At 32.0% G+C, this 17,070-nt stretch overlaps 1 protein-coding gene across 1 annotated transcript in view; it reads right to left on the minus strand.

Moving 5' to 3' along the window:
- The window catches only part of LOC143056900 (uncharacterized), a 438,790-nt gene extending 421,940 nt beyond the window's left edge, over positions 1-16,850 (minus strand). Inside the window, exons 1-3 of the mRNA XM_076230077.1 lie at positions 16,700-16,850; positions 4,208-5,437; positions 2,339-2,393 (exon numbers count right to left, since the gene is read on the minus strand). Of these exons, the coding sequence (XP_076086192.1) occupies positions 2,339-2,393; positions 4,208-5,272 (1,120 nt within the window). The 5' untranslated portion in view covers positions 5,273-5,437; positions 16,700-16,850. The remainder of the gene's footprint in view (positions 1-2,338; positions 2,394-4,207; positions 5,438-16,699) is intronic.
- Positions 16,851-17,070: the final 220 nt, after the last annotated feature.

Below are 17,070 nucleotides of genomic sequence, written 5' to 3' on the forward strand. Positions count from 1 at the left end.
TGTCATGACAATAAACAGAAAACGATAAAAGACAGAGTTATATCTATATATTTTTTTCCCTGCCTCAAATTTACTCAAATGCAATTTATATAGGTAACATAAAAGATAAATGATAATGCATTCATTTACAATATTTAAAAATAGTTACATCTTAAATTTAATTCAAGTGTTCACGGCCGACATCCGTTATTATTAAATAAGGGTGTAAAAATGAATGACAAATTCTTCACCACGTACGGCAGTCTGTAATTGCATATAAAACGTATTGCAATCACTTGTAAACCATTAAATACAAAGGTTCAGGTGCTTATATTCAATAATCAAATATTATTTCGGCAATCTGTTGATTTTTTTTAGTCAATTCGCGGCGATTTGTGCAGCAGTATGACTTTGAGCTACTTTTTTTTATTTATATAATTATAAAACAGTGTTAAATAATTAAATAGGAAGAAGTTAGAATTAAAATTGAATATTTGTTTTATTTAAATAACATGATTAAGGGGACGTGGTAGACTTTCAGTTAAAAAAATCGTCTTCAGGCTTTCACAGTTTTATTTTATTCTTGAAAGGGGAGCAACCCCTGATAAATAATGGGAAAGTTTCACTCGTTTTGTGTCCAAATTATTAAAATCTGAACACGACTGGACACGGTCTGACAACATCTTGACGTCAGTTTGTATCCATGGTCTGTTTTGGTCTGACACGGTCTTAACGAATCTAAACAGCTCGCTAGAAGATACAGTCTTAAATATCTTGACATGCCTTAACGGGACTAATTTACCTAATGAGACTATCGATCCGAATGGAGACTGAACGATCTGACAAATCTTGACGTTTTCCTCTAGCGGTAAATCCAGTCAATTAAGATACGATCAGACCAAAATGACCGTTTCAGACTGAAATCGTGCTACTAGTGATACCACCATGGAACACAGATGAAGCCCCCGCTTTCATATGACGTTATAAAGGGTATAACTTGGAACGTGTTAAGACCTTGAATTCGGTACTGAATAATGATTAACATACATGCTAACGAGAGTATTCTGTTTTGTTGTACATCACTTTTGAAATAAAACAACTGATACTTCTAAATAACATTTCAAAAGGCTTTCTCTGAGGTTTGTGGTGTCCCAACTTTTATGTTTCTGTGAATATTCTAAAACTATGTTTGATAAAGGGGAAAGTAAATTATTTTAATTATGAATATCATACTACGTGTCTTCCGGTAACGAAAACACCTGACATGGAGCAGGTTTTCCAAGGAAGGAGCTTCTTTACTAGGATTGAGAAAGCGATACAAATGTCTCCGTCTGAGGGGTGAGGGACGCTTCAGGTGGCGCTTTGGGATGTATCAATATGCATCTATGTCAGATCGTGTAGGGTATAAACACACTTTCTATAGATTTACCCTTACACCAACGTGTTCATGGAGATGCACCCTTACAAAAGGCTGCGTGTGATGTTTAATCACGCAGCCCCGTTCAGTCGAAATGGTAAATCTGATATCTTGGTAAGTGAGGGTCATGTTCTCTCTGGTTTTAAAAACCTTTTGAGGATCTGCTTACCGTTTTGCAGCTCATGACATCACCCAATTGTGTTTCATTGTTTGCAATTTTGTACTATAGTTTTTGCTCCTATTAAATATCTTAATTAATTTTGCAGTATCTCGGGCTTTTGTTTTAGGTGAGACACATTGTTACTGTATGAAAAATGCACAATGGACATCGCTTTATAATTCTTATATGATGTGCATATAAGGGAATACATTTATATGACATTAAATGCATTATTTTTAATAAAGATAATGCCAATTCTACTGGTCTGAACGGCATTAAATCGTCGTCATGGATATTCTATATTTTGAGTGTTTAAGAATATCCAAAAACCTATTGATTCGTTTCAGTCTATCAATTTCTTCAGGCTATACACTGGTTTTCTTACTCCGTCACTAGCGTAGTTATTTTGATATCAACATATCGTAGGGCATGTCTCCTCCTTAAAGTATGGTAAAAACAAGTAGGGCATTTACTTTGTATTTTTTTTAAAAGAACTTTTTATTTTATCGTAATGTTTATATCAAAACAAAATATAGCTTTACTAAATAACTGAAGGTTGATGTTATTGGATATAAATGAATATGTCCTAGGCTTAAATAACGATAAACATTTTAAGCAGGTTATAAAGAATCAGTGACATACGGGGGTGCCTTTGATTATGTACAATTCTGTATATATATGGAGAGAAAAAAAAATAGAAAATGTGTAACAAAGTGGAGGTACTTTTCTTATTGTGAATGATTCTTAATTTCAATGAACTATTATATAATTTATTCAATTACCAACAATATTCCGTGGATTATTTTCAGCCTGCTCTTTATTTAATTTGGCAATTACCTGGAAAAGAAATGAGTAATTCTATTGAATGCAACACACGAAAACATGAACAATTAAACGATAACGTACATGATTCAACTACATTGTCCTCTTTAATTTCAAATATACAAATATTATCATTGACAAGCGATTTCGAGATAAATTGTTCAAACAAACTATATCACACAGGATTCATACTGATATACTTGAGTTGCTTGCATAGACAAAAGGGAGTTGTGTATTATCGAAGACCTAAAGACCGTGTCCTACAGAAGCAAAACCACTTACAGGTATTTATATTTAAAAACGAATTAACACCTCGCCACTTTGTCATCTGCATGATACGTGCCCGGAACAGTCGCAGTAGTTGCATTATGTAGTTTTCCGAGACATAACCATGGTTCATCAACTTTCTATTTCAGACACTAGTGGCGTTTTAATAAAGTCTTAGCACCTTAGCAGCAATTGTCCAACTTCACCTGTATATTTGATATATATTTCCCAACTCATTAGATATTTAATAGCTGCAGCTGCTACTCAGACTTTATAAAACGTCAACAGTATCTGGGCAGAATGTTGATGAATCATCGTCATGTCAAAGAATGGATCTTCTTTTCCTAAAAAGGTTCATCAGAAGATACTAAGATTTCGTTGATAAAAAATTTTGTATCAACTTCACAAATAAAACATCATGGCCTTGAAGCATAGATGCTATGTATTGGTATTGTTCATCATCTTGATAACGTGTTACAGTGTTCTCTTTATTTGACGTTGTTTATTGTTTAAACCTGTACTGTTCAGTAAATTTTTGGTATATACTTTTGGCTTTGCTAGGTATTTATACAACCTGTCATTGTGCTATGGTCCTATCTGTATTCTAGTCATTCATTTTTGCTCAAATACATTGTCCATAAAGTGTCTTTATGACATTTCGGTTTTCTTTTGTTGAACTATAATATGTATTTAACTCATATGGCACAAAGGTGCCAAGTGAGCTTTTCTCATCGCATAAATGGAGTATATATATCTGATAATATATACGATCGTTATAATACATATTCATAAGTTATTACCATGTGGTGCTATCGTCTATTCGTTAGCTGGTGCCTTTGTTTTTGCAAGATTGAATATCACACCAATGTAATAGTAATTATCACTTATAAAGCTAACTAACAAAAGAAAATTACATAAATAAAGGCAACAGTAGTATACCGCTGTTCAAACTCATAAATCCATGGACAAAAAACAAAATCGGGGTAACAAACTAAAACTGAGGGATAAAACATGTTCGTAGTTATCTTTAGTTTTTTTGTGCTGTTACTTCGACGAATGGGGAAAAAAGATAACAAACGGGAGCTTTGGCATGTATGGTGAATATCAACAATTAATAATACGATTAATCAAAGTGTGTTTTAAGAGTAGTCAAATTACTTTGAAAACCATTATATGATGATAAAGTGAAAAGCAAATTAATGAAAACAAATGAAACGCAGAAGAAGAAAAAAACAACAGCGAGATTGGATGGTTACACTATCAACATAGAAGTAAAATTTTGTTTAGAATTAATTTAAAACACTTATATTTAACAAGTTTGATGTGCCATTAAACATGTAACAGATAACATGGATAAGCTATATTAGTTTACATGTTTTCAAATAATGCCAAAGAGAGGATATGATCAAAACCTATTATATTTATTTATATTCCATATCATATTATTTGATGATACTGATAGAGGTCTTCATTTACATTTAAATTCATTCTCCATTTACAAAAGCCATATAAAAGTAACATCATTTTACAAACATACAATACCAAAACAAAATCCTACTTACTATGTCAGCATGTTGTAACCAGGTTTTCTCTACGTCGTCTTTACTATGCATTTCATTATGTTCAGGACACAAGTAGCGTCCATTTTCACACATGTCACCTAGTTCTTTATAAGTCATTCTGCCTTCTTTGTTAGAATAGTCACCATTGCTACATTTTGCTTTTATATGGTAAGATATGCTCTGTCTTAATTTTTTCTTTAAGTCTTTTATCTTTCTACATAACTCTACTAAAATGGTACTATATATGTTATCATCCACATCAGTTAACTTCCATACCTGGAAGGCTATAGCATTCTTTGAGAAACAGATACATAACTTTCTAAGACCAGTTTTATCTAAATTGACCAATGTCTTTCCTCTATATAACGTTTTTTGCCCCGCTTTCTCACAGACTTTATATCTTGTTATATAGTAGAATAAAATGTGATTGAAATAAGCCAGGGGGAGAAATTCAAATTCAAGTATCAACCATGGTGAAAAACTAAATTTACCCTTTTCACCTTCAAACATGTTCTTAATAATATCGAGAGAAGTCGATTGCTGTTTAATCATACATGGTATATAATATGAATTTGGTATACGACTAGAATCGTCATTGGTATCTATAAACTTGGGTTTTACTAAAATATCAAATTTTTCCATTACATGAAGTATATGAGTTTTATATTTTCCAAACTCTAAGTCAGGTTCTTTTTCAAAAAGCCTATCAATTATGTCATCTGCTAACTGTCCTGTATTTTTCAGATGTTGCCAGTCAGTCGAGTTTACTATTGCATGATTTCGTTTGAATTCATGGTCATCACATACCAAGCACCTGAAACATTTAACCAACCACTCTGGCTGTAAAATGATGTACTCCTTAATGTCCTCGAAAAAAATAATGTTCCCAATTTTATGTTGGTAAGTAAGGAAAGGAAGAAGTTCTTCTTCTTCGATGAAAGTTATATGGGATAATTCCACAAAATTCTGGAATGACAAAATATTCTGTTTCGATTCGTGTTTTAACACGCTTAACGCATTTTCTAGTTGAATCCACTGCGTGGGGAGCTCTTCCTCGAAAAACATCGTCTCATTTGCAACTTCATAAATTTTGTCTTTCAATTTTTTACAGTCGCGTTCAAGAAATTCTGTGTTAGAAATAAAATGTATGCCTCTATTGTGATTAGCTTTATCTTGACCTCCAAAAATTTCTTCAAATCTTTCGATGTATTCTGTTTTCCTCTTTTCAAACTAAAAAAAAAAACAACTGAAATTGAAATACTTTTGTCAAACAGATACACCTTTATACATTTTATAACTATGCACAAAATACTACTGTGATATTTAAGTGATCTAGACGTCTCAAAACAAGATTCTTATGCAACATGGAATTTTAAATCTTTATATCTTTTTTCGTGTACAAGTTACAATGTAAATCTAACAAACACACATGACACCAGATAATAACATGCAATACACACTAATCGACTTGAAGACGCGAAAATATATAAGTTTATGCAAATCATATTGTAATTTTTGTTATATCGTTAATGGTTTTGTTTAAGCGTTTTGCTTTATATTTCTTTTTTTAAAACTCCAAATACTTAAACTAGTGAACAAATATAATACAATTTACTGTTCAAGCAGACGTAAATGAACATACTCGTTTTCATACTACATATCATATTGATATACGTGATGGCATACACGTTGTAATTTAAAAATGTTTTTCTGTATTTCTTGTCGTTTATAGTGTTATGATATTGTAATTATTGTATTTATTTATGTTGGCCTGATTTGTGTTGTGTGGCCAGATAATTGTTTACAGAATAATCTTAGAACTGTGCAGTTTAAAAATCACTGGAACAATCACAGAATGATTGGAACTTTCAATTTGACTTACATAATGATTCCAGAATGATCCTAATAAAAGATGCATTATATAAACTTCTACATTTTACTAGAAACTTCCGTTGTAACTTTCTAGGACGTTCCATTATAGAGTGTTCTATAATTTTCCGTGACAACTATATATATATACAGACACTAAAGTTAAACTCACACTTAGACTTAGACATCGATAGACATTAATATTCAATGCATTTGGATTGACACTTTAATTCTACAAACAACATCATACTGGATTGTGACCTTAGTAGTGAACATAATATTCAGATTGGATTTCAAGAAGATTTCCGGATACAGATAAAGATAAAAGATTGGACTCATATTTTGACAGTTAAGTTGACAGTAATAGTTGTGTAATACTTCTTGTTAACTTTTGTATAATAAATCTTGTTAATTTTTATAATTGATTTGTGTCTTTTGTTGGATACTACCGTGACACGTCTTATAGTAATGTGAATTCACACTCAAATATAAGAGAAACAAACGACACAACGGAAACACAACGTTAAAATGTAACATACACAGAAATGAATTGTAATATAATAATGGCCATATTCCTGACTTGAAAAGAGGTTTTGTTGACCGTTTGATATTTTATAGTATTTATACGTTTAGGTATCATAAACAAACATGTTTTGTTATGGTTTACATATAACTTTGGATTTTGTTATGTTAGTTGCTGAAAGAACAACATTTAAATTGCAAAGTCATTACTATACACGTGCAACATGATTGTCGTTTTCTCTTTGTCATCTAATTTGTTTAAGCAAGCTCTGTAAATATCGACGTTTATTTTCAGACATATAAGTTTTTTTAAACTTGTGAATGTACACAACATTTGTACACGGTAACTGAAATATTTTAAGCCAATTTCAAATGCACCTTTATGAATACAAATATAAGTTTAGATAAAAATCTTGAATTTAAAAAGTTATCATTGTCAGTTTATTAAATACATCCAAACCATTTTGACAGTAGTTGGTAGTTGCTACAACGGAAGTAAGTTGGTCAAAGTACGGTCTGCAACACGGAGCCTTTGCTCACACCAAACAGCAAGCTATGAAGGGCCCCCAAAATGACAAGTGTTAAACCATTTAAACGGGAAAAATAACTGTCTAATCTACATAAAAAACGAGAAACGAAAAACACTTATGAACCACATCAGCAAAAGACAACCATCAGATTCCTGACTCAGGACAGGTACAAACAAATGCAACGGGTTTAAACGTTTAAAAGGTACCAATATTCACCCTTATCTGAAACAATAGTGTAACATCACAACATAGAAAACAACACACTATACAATTTCAATTGAAATGGCTTACATGTAACTCAATCAAAAGACATATCTAACTAGTGGACATACACTGAACGAGTAAATTTGATCTATGATGCAAAGTTAATACCAAATAAATCAAATAGGTTAATACACGAAGACAATAGTATTATACCGCTGTGAGATGTTAAACAGTTTGATAAAAAAAAACTTTAAAAAAAAATATACATTAATTTTCACAGGTTAATGAAAATAATTGTTTGGTAAGGTACACAGTTCAAATAGAGAATGGGTATTTTTTTTACAAAATAAAAAATGTTGTTATTCAGAGTACGAAAAGTGAAAATTTATAGTTATACCAAGTATATAAGTAGTATATAGTTATATAAGTAAACATTAAATGACAAAAAAACATTGCAAATTGTATCAACAGGTTAAATTAACAAGACTGCGATTTGAGTGTACTCACAGTGACTGAAAGCTAGTTCAAATCCAAAAACAATTAATCATAAAATAGCATGCACCAGAGACTAAAATCAACGTAAATACATCCCAGGGATTTAGTATTTTGGAATCATGGACAGGCATAGAAGACATGACTTGTGCAATGCCAAACATAAAGGAAGGAGGAGTTCAATTCAATATTCACTATATATCCAGCTTGAAAAGAATACAAATTTAGTTATGTTTTAATTTGCTGATGACAAAATCGATGTTTCTGCCGATGTAAACTATATTTAAAGATCTACCTACAATATTGTGAAGAAAACCATTACTAATAAATATGTTTAGAGGTTCGATGAGTTTACACGGATCACATAGTGATTTCCGCGCTTTAAGTACAATATTGCCGTAAAATTTAGAATCTGAAATACCGGTTTTAATACTTCTTGTAAACTTTTGTATAATAAATCTTGTTAATTTTTATAATTGATTTATGTCTTTTGTTGGATACAATTTAAAGGTGATTTCGGCCGTAACAATGGTTTGTGTTGATTATTCCTCTTTTTAAATAAAAAGTTGTTAAAAACAAAAAAACAAAAAATATTGGTACGTAACATATACCTTTTCAACATAATTAAAGGCATTAGTAGATCAAAATTCGTAAATCGATTACGATAAAACACATCCGGATGACAAACTCAGACAGAGGGAAACACATTAACTGAATGATGAAAACGCCAACATACATAGAAACAAAAATGTAAAACTGCCATATTCCTGACTTGGTAAAGGACATGTTACGAAAATGCTGACAAACCCTCCTGCTAATATGACAATGTTATAAAAAAATAGCTAAAATGACAACACTACGTGACAGAAATACAGCACAAACACACGCAAGAACACTGGTAACACTGGTAACAGAGAAACGCCCAAACCAGTAATATATAACTCGCCCAAAAATACAAACCAAAAAACAACAAACATTGTCGATCAACGACAGACATCAAAAACAGTGATACACTTATGAAATGAATAAGTAGACCTGAACTTGAGAGAAGTATCTTCATGATTTTAGTATAAAAAATTATCACGAGAATGACGGTATTGAAAGGCTATTTTATAATCAATTAGACTACAATCAATAAGCCATAACACATTTCCCAACGAAAACACAAAAAATAAACAAATTAATGTTTGTATACAAAATTCGGAGACACATCGTTTAGCAATGCAAATTTACACTCGGTAAGTGAGGGTTTTATTTTATTTCTTGTCGTTCCCTTTCTCATTAATTTCTTATTTTTTGAGTGGTGAATTAAAGAAGAGAGGTAAAATAACTAGTTCATGTACTGTACTTTGTTGGTCCTCAATGCTCTTCAACTTCGTACTTTATTTGGCCTTTTAAACATTTTTTTATTCGAGCGTCACTGATGAGTCTTTTGTAGACGAAACGCGCGTCTGGCGTAAATAAGAAATTTTAATCCTGGTATCTATGATGAGTTTATTCACACACACGAAAGATTTGACAAACAAATTTGATGCATTTCTTTGAATGAGAATAATAGAACTATTAGTGGAATTAAATTGTGGTACATTATTAAAACCATACTTACAAGTATTCTTTAATAGAAATTCTCGGGTACAATGTTTTTGTTTTTTTTAGAATAATGTGAAAATGGAAATAAAAAAAATATATCGGTTGCTCATAGTTAAAAGTTTAAAATATGCTTTGTTACATATGCTATCCCTTATTATTTTCCGTTTACTCATACACTTATTTCTCAAGTTCTCAAAATGATTGGTGATTTAAGGTGAAACATATGCTTTTCGTAACAAATTACAAACAGACTGAACATTAAAAAGACTTCAGTTAAACAATAATGTAATGGTTGTCACACTTAACTCCGAAACATTCAAATGTACCAACAATTAAAGATCAAAACACACACATGACTAGCATATGTTACATGTTCTTGACTTGGGACAGGCGCAACATTGCAACAGGGTTCAATATGTTTTGTGAGATATCGATCTTCCTTATACCTCTAGCTCTATGGAATAAACATAAAAAATATTGTCCTGACGCGGGATTTCAAGACCTATCGGTGGCCGTGTGCTGCTTTCTGATCTTTAGTCTGGTTGTTGTTTCTTTAGCACATTCCCAATTTCCGTTCTTAATTTTAAACACAGCAATACGACCAGTAACACTAATATAGATAAAGGCAACAGTAGTATACCGCTGTTCAAAACTCGTAAGTCCATGGACAAAAAACAAAATAGGGGTAACAAACTAAAACTGAGGGAAACGCATAAAAAATATAAATGAACAACGACACAACATTAAAATGTAACACACAGAGAAACGGACTAAACATTAGACAAAATCCGATGAGAATAACAAATATAACATCAACACCAAATGCATGAATTTGGGATAGAAAACTACCGTGACACGTCTTATAGTAATGTGAATTCACACTCAAATATAAGAGAAACAAACGACACAACGGAAACACAACGTTAAAATGTAACATACACAGAAATGAATTGTAATATAATAATGGCCATATTCCTGACTTGAAAAGAGGTTTTGTTGACCGTTTGATATTTTATAGTATTTATACGTTTAGGTATCATAAACAAACATGTTTTGTTATGGTTTACATATAACACTGGATTTTGTTATGTTAGTTGCTGAAAGAACAACATTTAAATTGCAAAGTCATTACTATACACGTGCAACATGATTGTCGTTTTCTCTTTGTCATCTAATTTGTTTAAGCAAGCTCTGTAAATATCGACGTTTATTTTCAGATATATAAGTTTTTTTAAACTTGTGAATGTACACAACATTTGTACACGGTAACTGAAATATTTTAAGCCAATTTCAAATGCACCTTTATGAATACAATTACAAATGTATAAGTTTAGATAAAAATCTTGAATTTAAAAAGTTATCATTGTCAGTTTATTAAATACATCCAAACCATTTTGACAGTAGTTGATAGTTGCTACAACGGAAGTAAGTTGGTCAAATTACGGTCTGCAACACGGAGCCTTTGCTCACACCAAACAGCAAGCTATGAAGGGCCCCCAAAATGACAAGTGTTAAACCATTTAAACTGGAAAAATAACTGTCTATCAAACGAGAAACGAAAAAAACTTATGAACTACATCAGCAAAAGACAACAACTAAACATCAGATTCCTGACTCAGGACAGGTGCAAACAAATGCAACGGGTTAAAACGTTTAATATTCACCCTTATCTGAAATAATAATGTAAATGAAGGCAACAGTAGTATAACATCACAACATAGAAAGACACACTATTTTCCAAAGTACGATATTTGTTTCCTTTCTGTTAAATTCAATTATTTCGTGTTTCTGGCCTCAGACCACAATTATTATTCTCCTTTGCTACAATGCTTCTTTTGGGTAAAGTCAAATCAAATTTACAATTTGCACCGTTTCAAACATGAAATAAATGTACATATGTAACTGCTTATATGTAGACCATTATTAGTCTAATAAAATATGCTTCTAGGACAATCCATCAGTGCTTTTTCTTTTAAGAGCCTTATTAACATGCCAATGGTAGGATATGAATCTTGTATAAAGGACCAAGACCGACTAAGGCTCATTTGAGGGGTGGTAGAAGGGGTCCTGATCCCGAAATCCCGAGATGCAGAATTTAAAGAAATTCATATCCCGAAATCGAAAAATATACTCCCGGATCACGTAAGTATCAATCCCAAAATCAGGAGCTTAATTAGTTATCAAAAGTACCTGGATTATAATTCAGTACGCCAGACGCGCGTTTCGTCTACATGCATAAGACTCATCAGTGACGCTCATATCAAATTATATATAAAGCCAAACAAGTACAAAGTTGAAGAGCATTGAGGATCCAAAATTCCAAAAAGTTGTGCCAAATACGGCTAAGGTAATCTATGCCTGGGATAAGAAAATCCTTAGTTTTACGAATAATTCAAAGTTTTGTAAACAGGAAATTTATAAAAATGACCACATTATTGATATTCATGTCAACACCGAAGTGTTGACTACTGGGCTGGTGATACCCTCGGGGACGAAACGTCCACCAGCAGTGGCATCGACCCAGTGGTGTAAATAGTTATCAAAAGTACCAGGATTATAATTTAGAACGCCAGACGCGCGTTTCGTCTACATAAGACTCATCAGTGACGCTCATATCAAATTATTTATAAAGCTTAAACACCCGATCCCCCCCCCCCCCCAAAGGTTCTGCCTTCCTCTAATCTCTACCGTACTTTCATTTTTGCCAAATCACTATTTTCCCTTTCAACAATACATTTTTATGTCCCATTTATGGGCATTATGTTTTCTAGTTTGTGCATCCGTCCGTCCGTCTGTCCCGCTTCAGGTTAAAGTTTTTGGTCGAGTTAGTTTTAGATGAAGTATGTTTTTAGTAAACATTTCAAAGAAAACAGTAGACAGAATCAGGGACTTTTATACAAACATAGAAAGTCCCTGACAGAATACAGAGATACATATATATATTAAAGTAGTATAATCGTAGTTTACATGTAGATAAACGCGAAAATAATTGTCCTCTCTAAGGAGGTATAATAGTTGTGATTCCTTCGATCTTAACACCATGATATGGAGAACGCTCTGAATGGCTTATTTATTTTTCATTTTTGTTATCTTTGATACGATTGGTTGTACTTGTGTCACATGTTTTACTTATTTTAATATATATGCAACTGGTATGACCCCTTGAATAGTAAACATTTCAAAGAAAACAGTAGACAGAATCAGGGACTTTCTATACTAACATAGAAAGTCCCTGACAGAATACAGAGATACATATATATATATTAAAGTAGTATAATCGTAGTTTACATGTAGATAAACGCGAAAAATAATTGTCCTCTCTAAGGAGGTATAATAGTTGTGATTCCTTCGATCTTAACACCATGATATGGAGAACGCTCTGAATGGCTTATTTATTTTTCATTTTTGTTATCTTTGATACGATTGGTTGTACTTGTGTCACATGTTTTACTTATTTTAATATATATGCAACTGGTATGACCCCTTAAATAGTAAACATTTCAAAGAAAACAGTAGACAGAATACAGAGAGTTTCTTAGACTATATATTAAAGTAGTATAATCGTAGTTTACATGTAGATACACGCGAAAAATAATTGTCCTCTATATGGAGGTATAATAGTTGTGGGCCTTGCGATCTAATCACCATGATATGGAAAATGCTCCGATTGGCTTATTCATTTTTCATTTTTGTTATATATCATTCGATTGGTTGTATTTGTGCATGTTTCAAACCGGAAGTTTTATCTATGACTAAAAGTCAGACTGATGACGGAATCATATCCGGACTCCTTTTTTTTGTCGTTTTTCTCCAAAATTAACTCAATCTAAATAATCGTAAGAATGGATGACAAATGCGACTATGCATGTTACCTATAGGACACAGAGGTATGATGATTGATTTATTGTGGAAGGAAGAGAAGCGACACACAGAATGATGTCTTTTCGTTTAAAAGTATAGATATATGTAAACAGTTGATTCATGCTATAATCAAATCAAAGTTTTGATTGTTAAAATGTTGAAGTTGATAAAAAGCACTCCATAAAATGTGCAATAATTATGAAAAATATAAATAAGTTTACAAATGTATTTACCTTTAAATCGCTTTTTAAGTTTGTCATTGGTGCAAACAGTGATTTCGAAGTTCATAGAATATCCTTAAATATCGTTATAACTTGAGGATCTTAAAAATCATTTTGACCGAAGCGGTCTGGAGACTACATTAAAGAGGGACGAAAAGTGCCAGAGTCAAACTCATAAATCGAAAACAAACTGACAACGTCATGGCTTAAAATGAAAAAGACAAACAGACAAACAATAGTACATATGACACAACATAGAAAAATAAAGAATAAGCAACACGAACCCCACCAAAACTAGGGGTCTCAGGTGATCCGGAAGGGTAAGCAGATCCTGCTCCACATCGTCGTATTGCTTATGTGATAAAAAATCCGGTAAATAGTCTAATTTGGTAGGTCACATTCATGAAAGGGAAGGGGATTGTAGTTACGACGTAAGGAAGATATCCGATGTCATTTTTGAAACGGTTATTCCATAACGGTAAATTAACTCGTCATGTCGTTCGTAAAATCTTCGAAGGGATAATTTAAACTTCACCATTTGAAACTTTTGGTTTAATAGCTTCCTTATGAGCAGCAATCCTCTATTAAAAAAATCGTGATAGGAAATGCAAGCACGGGAATATCGTATCAATTGGAAAACGTATCCAATGTATGCAGTTGCTGTTTGAATGTTGCTACTTAGAAATGGAAAGTTCACAATTGAAAAGCTGAAATCTTTTGTTGTGAAGTTTTGTTTTCAACCGACCCTCATTGTCAATTTCTAGATGTAAGTCAAGATATGAGGCCGACTTAACTGTATCTGTAGTATCCTTTATCTCTAGTTTGATGGAATAGATGCGTTTTACCAAATTTTGAATTATTTAATGAAAGAACATCATCTATATAGCGGAAATTTAGAGTTAAAGTATATTGCTAACTTCTTATCTTTCTGCCTAAGAAGTGTTTGTATGAATTTACCTCATAATAATAAAGATACAAGTCGGCAAGAAGAGGGACACAATTTGTTCCCATTGGAGTGCCGACAGTCTGTTGAAAACATGCTCCGAACGTAACAAATATCTTGTCAATCAAAAAATCAAGCATCTTGATAATGTCAGTTTCAGAGGATTTTTTGGGGAATTAGAGTGACCCTTTAAAAAGTAGGATGTATCCCTCCATAATACAAGGATACCAATTCTTTCAGTTTGGCTTTTAGTTTGGAATGTGAAATACTTGTGTAAAGTGTAGAAATATCAAATGTTTAAATACTATTTCAAGATGAAAGAGAGTAAGATTGTATGTTCTCTAAAAGATTTTTGGAATTAGTAAGTATCCACATCTGATTCACGCCACCTCTAGAATAGGCAGTTTCACAATTACTGTGAAGCCCGTTTTTGATTGCTGATAAAACAAATGTTAATAATTTAGAGAGGTTTTGTGGAGTGCTTGGAAGACCCAGCAATAAACCTTGGTTTGTAAGGACACTCATGTAGTTTAGGTATCCAATACAGTAATGGAAGATCTTTGCTTTTGCCTCATATATATATACATGATAAAGCCATGGGACTTTTGCATTTAGTTGCAAGCCATATGACCTTGAAAGAGGATCCGGAAGTGACAATGTGTAAACCGGAAGAAGCTATGTTTTGTGCTTTTGGAATGTGAAACTATATAGAACCATACATTTTTGGAATTAGTGTCAATTAAACAGTTAAATAACCTTTTTTCAACCTGGAAGTAACACATTATCTCCCTTATTAAAAAATATTGTATAGAAATCAGATATTTTTTGGAATATGCGTATAATTAACTATCTTTTGGCACTGTTAATGACATTTTAAACAGAATTTTTCTATTTTCACATCAAAATAAATGTGTTTTTTCGTGGAAAATTTTTTAATTTTTTTTCTTCCGTTTTTTTTACGATGCTTTTTCGTTTCGCAAGATGTAGCTTAGATTTTTTGCTTAACCGAACACTTTTTATTTTAAGAATCATCACCCCAAACAATAGTTTTCTTGTGTACGCATCTTCTTCACCGAAAAAGATTATGAAAAATTTATGTCACCAATGTAAACCAAGGCGGTTCGAAAACTCCATACGACAATGATTTTCCCTTCTGTATTTAAAATAGGTAAAATGTAATTGTTAAAATTAAAGACATATAGACCTAGGATGACAAATGAGTTTTTATCCATTTATTTCCTTTTAATTTTTAAATTAATGACCACAATAACTTAGATGAGTTTTCATATCCGTTATCAACATACCTTTGATCTTGACTTACTGAATCTTATCACATTTAACTAATATTATTTATCATAATATTTAATTTTTCAATCGGTTCACATGTTTGCTGCATTTTAAAATCTGGCAGCAATATCTATAATTTAATAAATTTTGTTCGTTGATTCATCTAAATTGTGGATATTCGATGGAGGTTTGATATATAACTTAAATCGATAACATTTGGAGCCGGTTGACGTGGTAAACGGAGTTGTCTTTCTGCTGTAATTATTTATTTTACAAAGAGGTGGACATTTTAAAGAATAAAAAGATGTAATACCTGTTTAATTTGTTTAAAAGGGTGGCATTTTAATTAGTTTGACGCATCATTATTATATATTTCGTTTATTTAAATGACCCCAAGGGAATCTATTTGACTGGTACACAAATAAGTTAAAACGTATTGAATTATATTGAATAAAGTTAAAATTTTGTGTCAAGCTTATTAAATACGTGTATTCAGTTATCTGTTTTAAATAGGGTTAATGTTTATGTGGCCATGACCCCTGCATTTAAATTCTGGTTACCATTGACACTTTGGTAAATTCAGATGCAAAACTATTAAGAGAACTATCCATACAATCGCTTGAAATTAAAAAACAATTATGTTTAGTCTGTTCAGACTGTTCTGTAGTTGACAATTTGTCTCAAATATCTTTAAAGTTTTGCTTATGTTTGGCTTACATTTAGCAAATAGCTGTAATGGTGCCATTTATTAAGTCAAATGTCGTTTGCATTTTCATTTCTGTAATGCTACTTGTAGCAGGTTATAAGTAACCAATACTTATATCATCCAATTACATATTTAATCGGTCAACTTCCATTATCAAATTAACACAAAAGCATACCTTTTTCTGGAACCGTATGTTTATATTCAGACATATACAAATATTTGAGAAAGCTCAACAATGCATGTATTGATATAATCGTCATACTATACCTCTTCAATTGTTTTGTACTTGTCAATATGAGTGCATACTACAATGACTGGAGGATATAATCTATGTTTTGAATACCCCTTTGGTATATTTGGCCTTATATCTGAGGAACTCGTATTTAAACAATGAATACTGTCAAACCAAAAGTCAATGTATTCTGAAAAGAAATTAACAAATTGCTTAACTTTTATGTGGCGTATTTCATCTATGTGATAGACGAAATTTGACAGCGAAGCATGTCCAACAGACCCAGCGACACCAATATCTTGACGACCGAGTAAATTATTGCAGTCAGTAGAGATTTAAACATAATATTAGCATCATTTAAAGGAAATTTATTTAAACCAAAATAAATTTAAAAAGAATTCAATGT

The sequence above is a fragment of the Mytilus galloprovincialis genome, chromosome 13 (genome assembly GCF_965363235.1).
Source record: "Mytilus galloprovincialis chromosome 13, xbMytGall1.hap1.1, whole genome shotgun sequence".
NCBI lineage: Eukaryota > Metazoa > Mollusca > Bivalvia > Mytilida > Mytilidae > Mytilus > Mytilus galloprovincialis.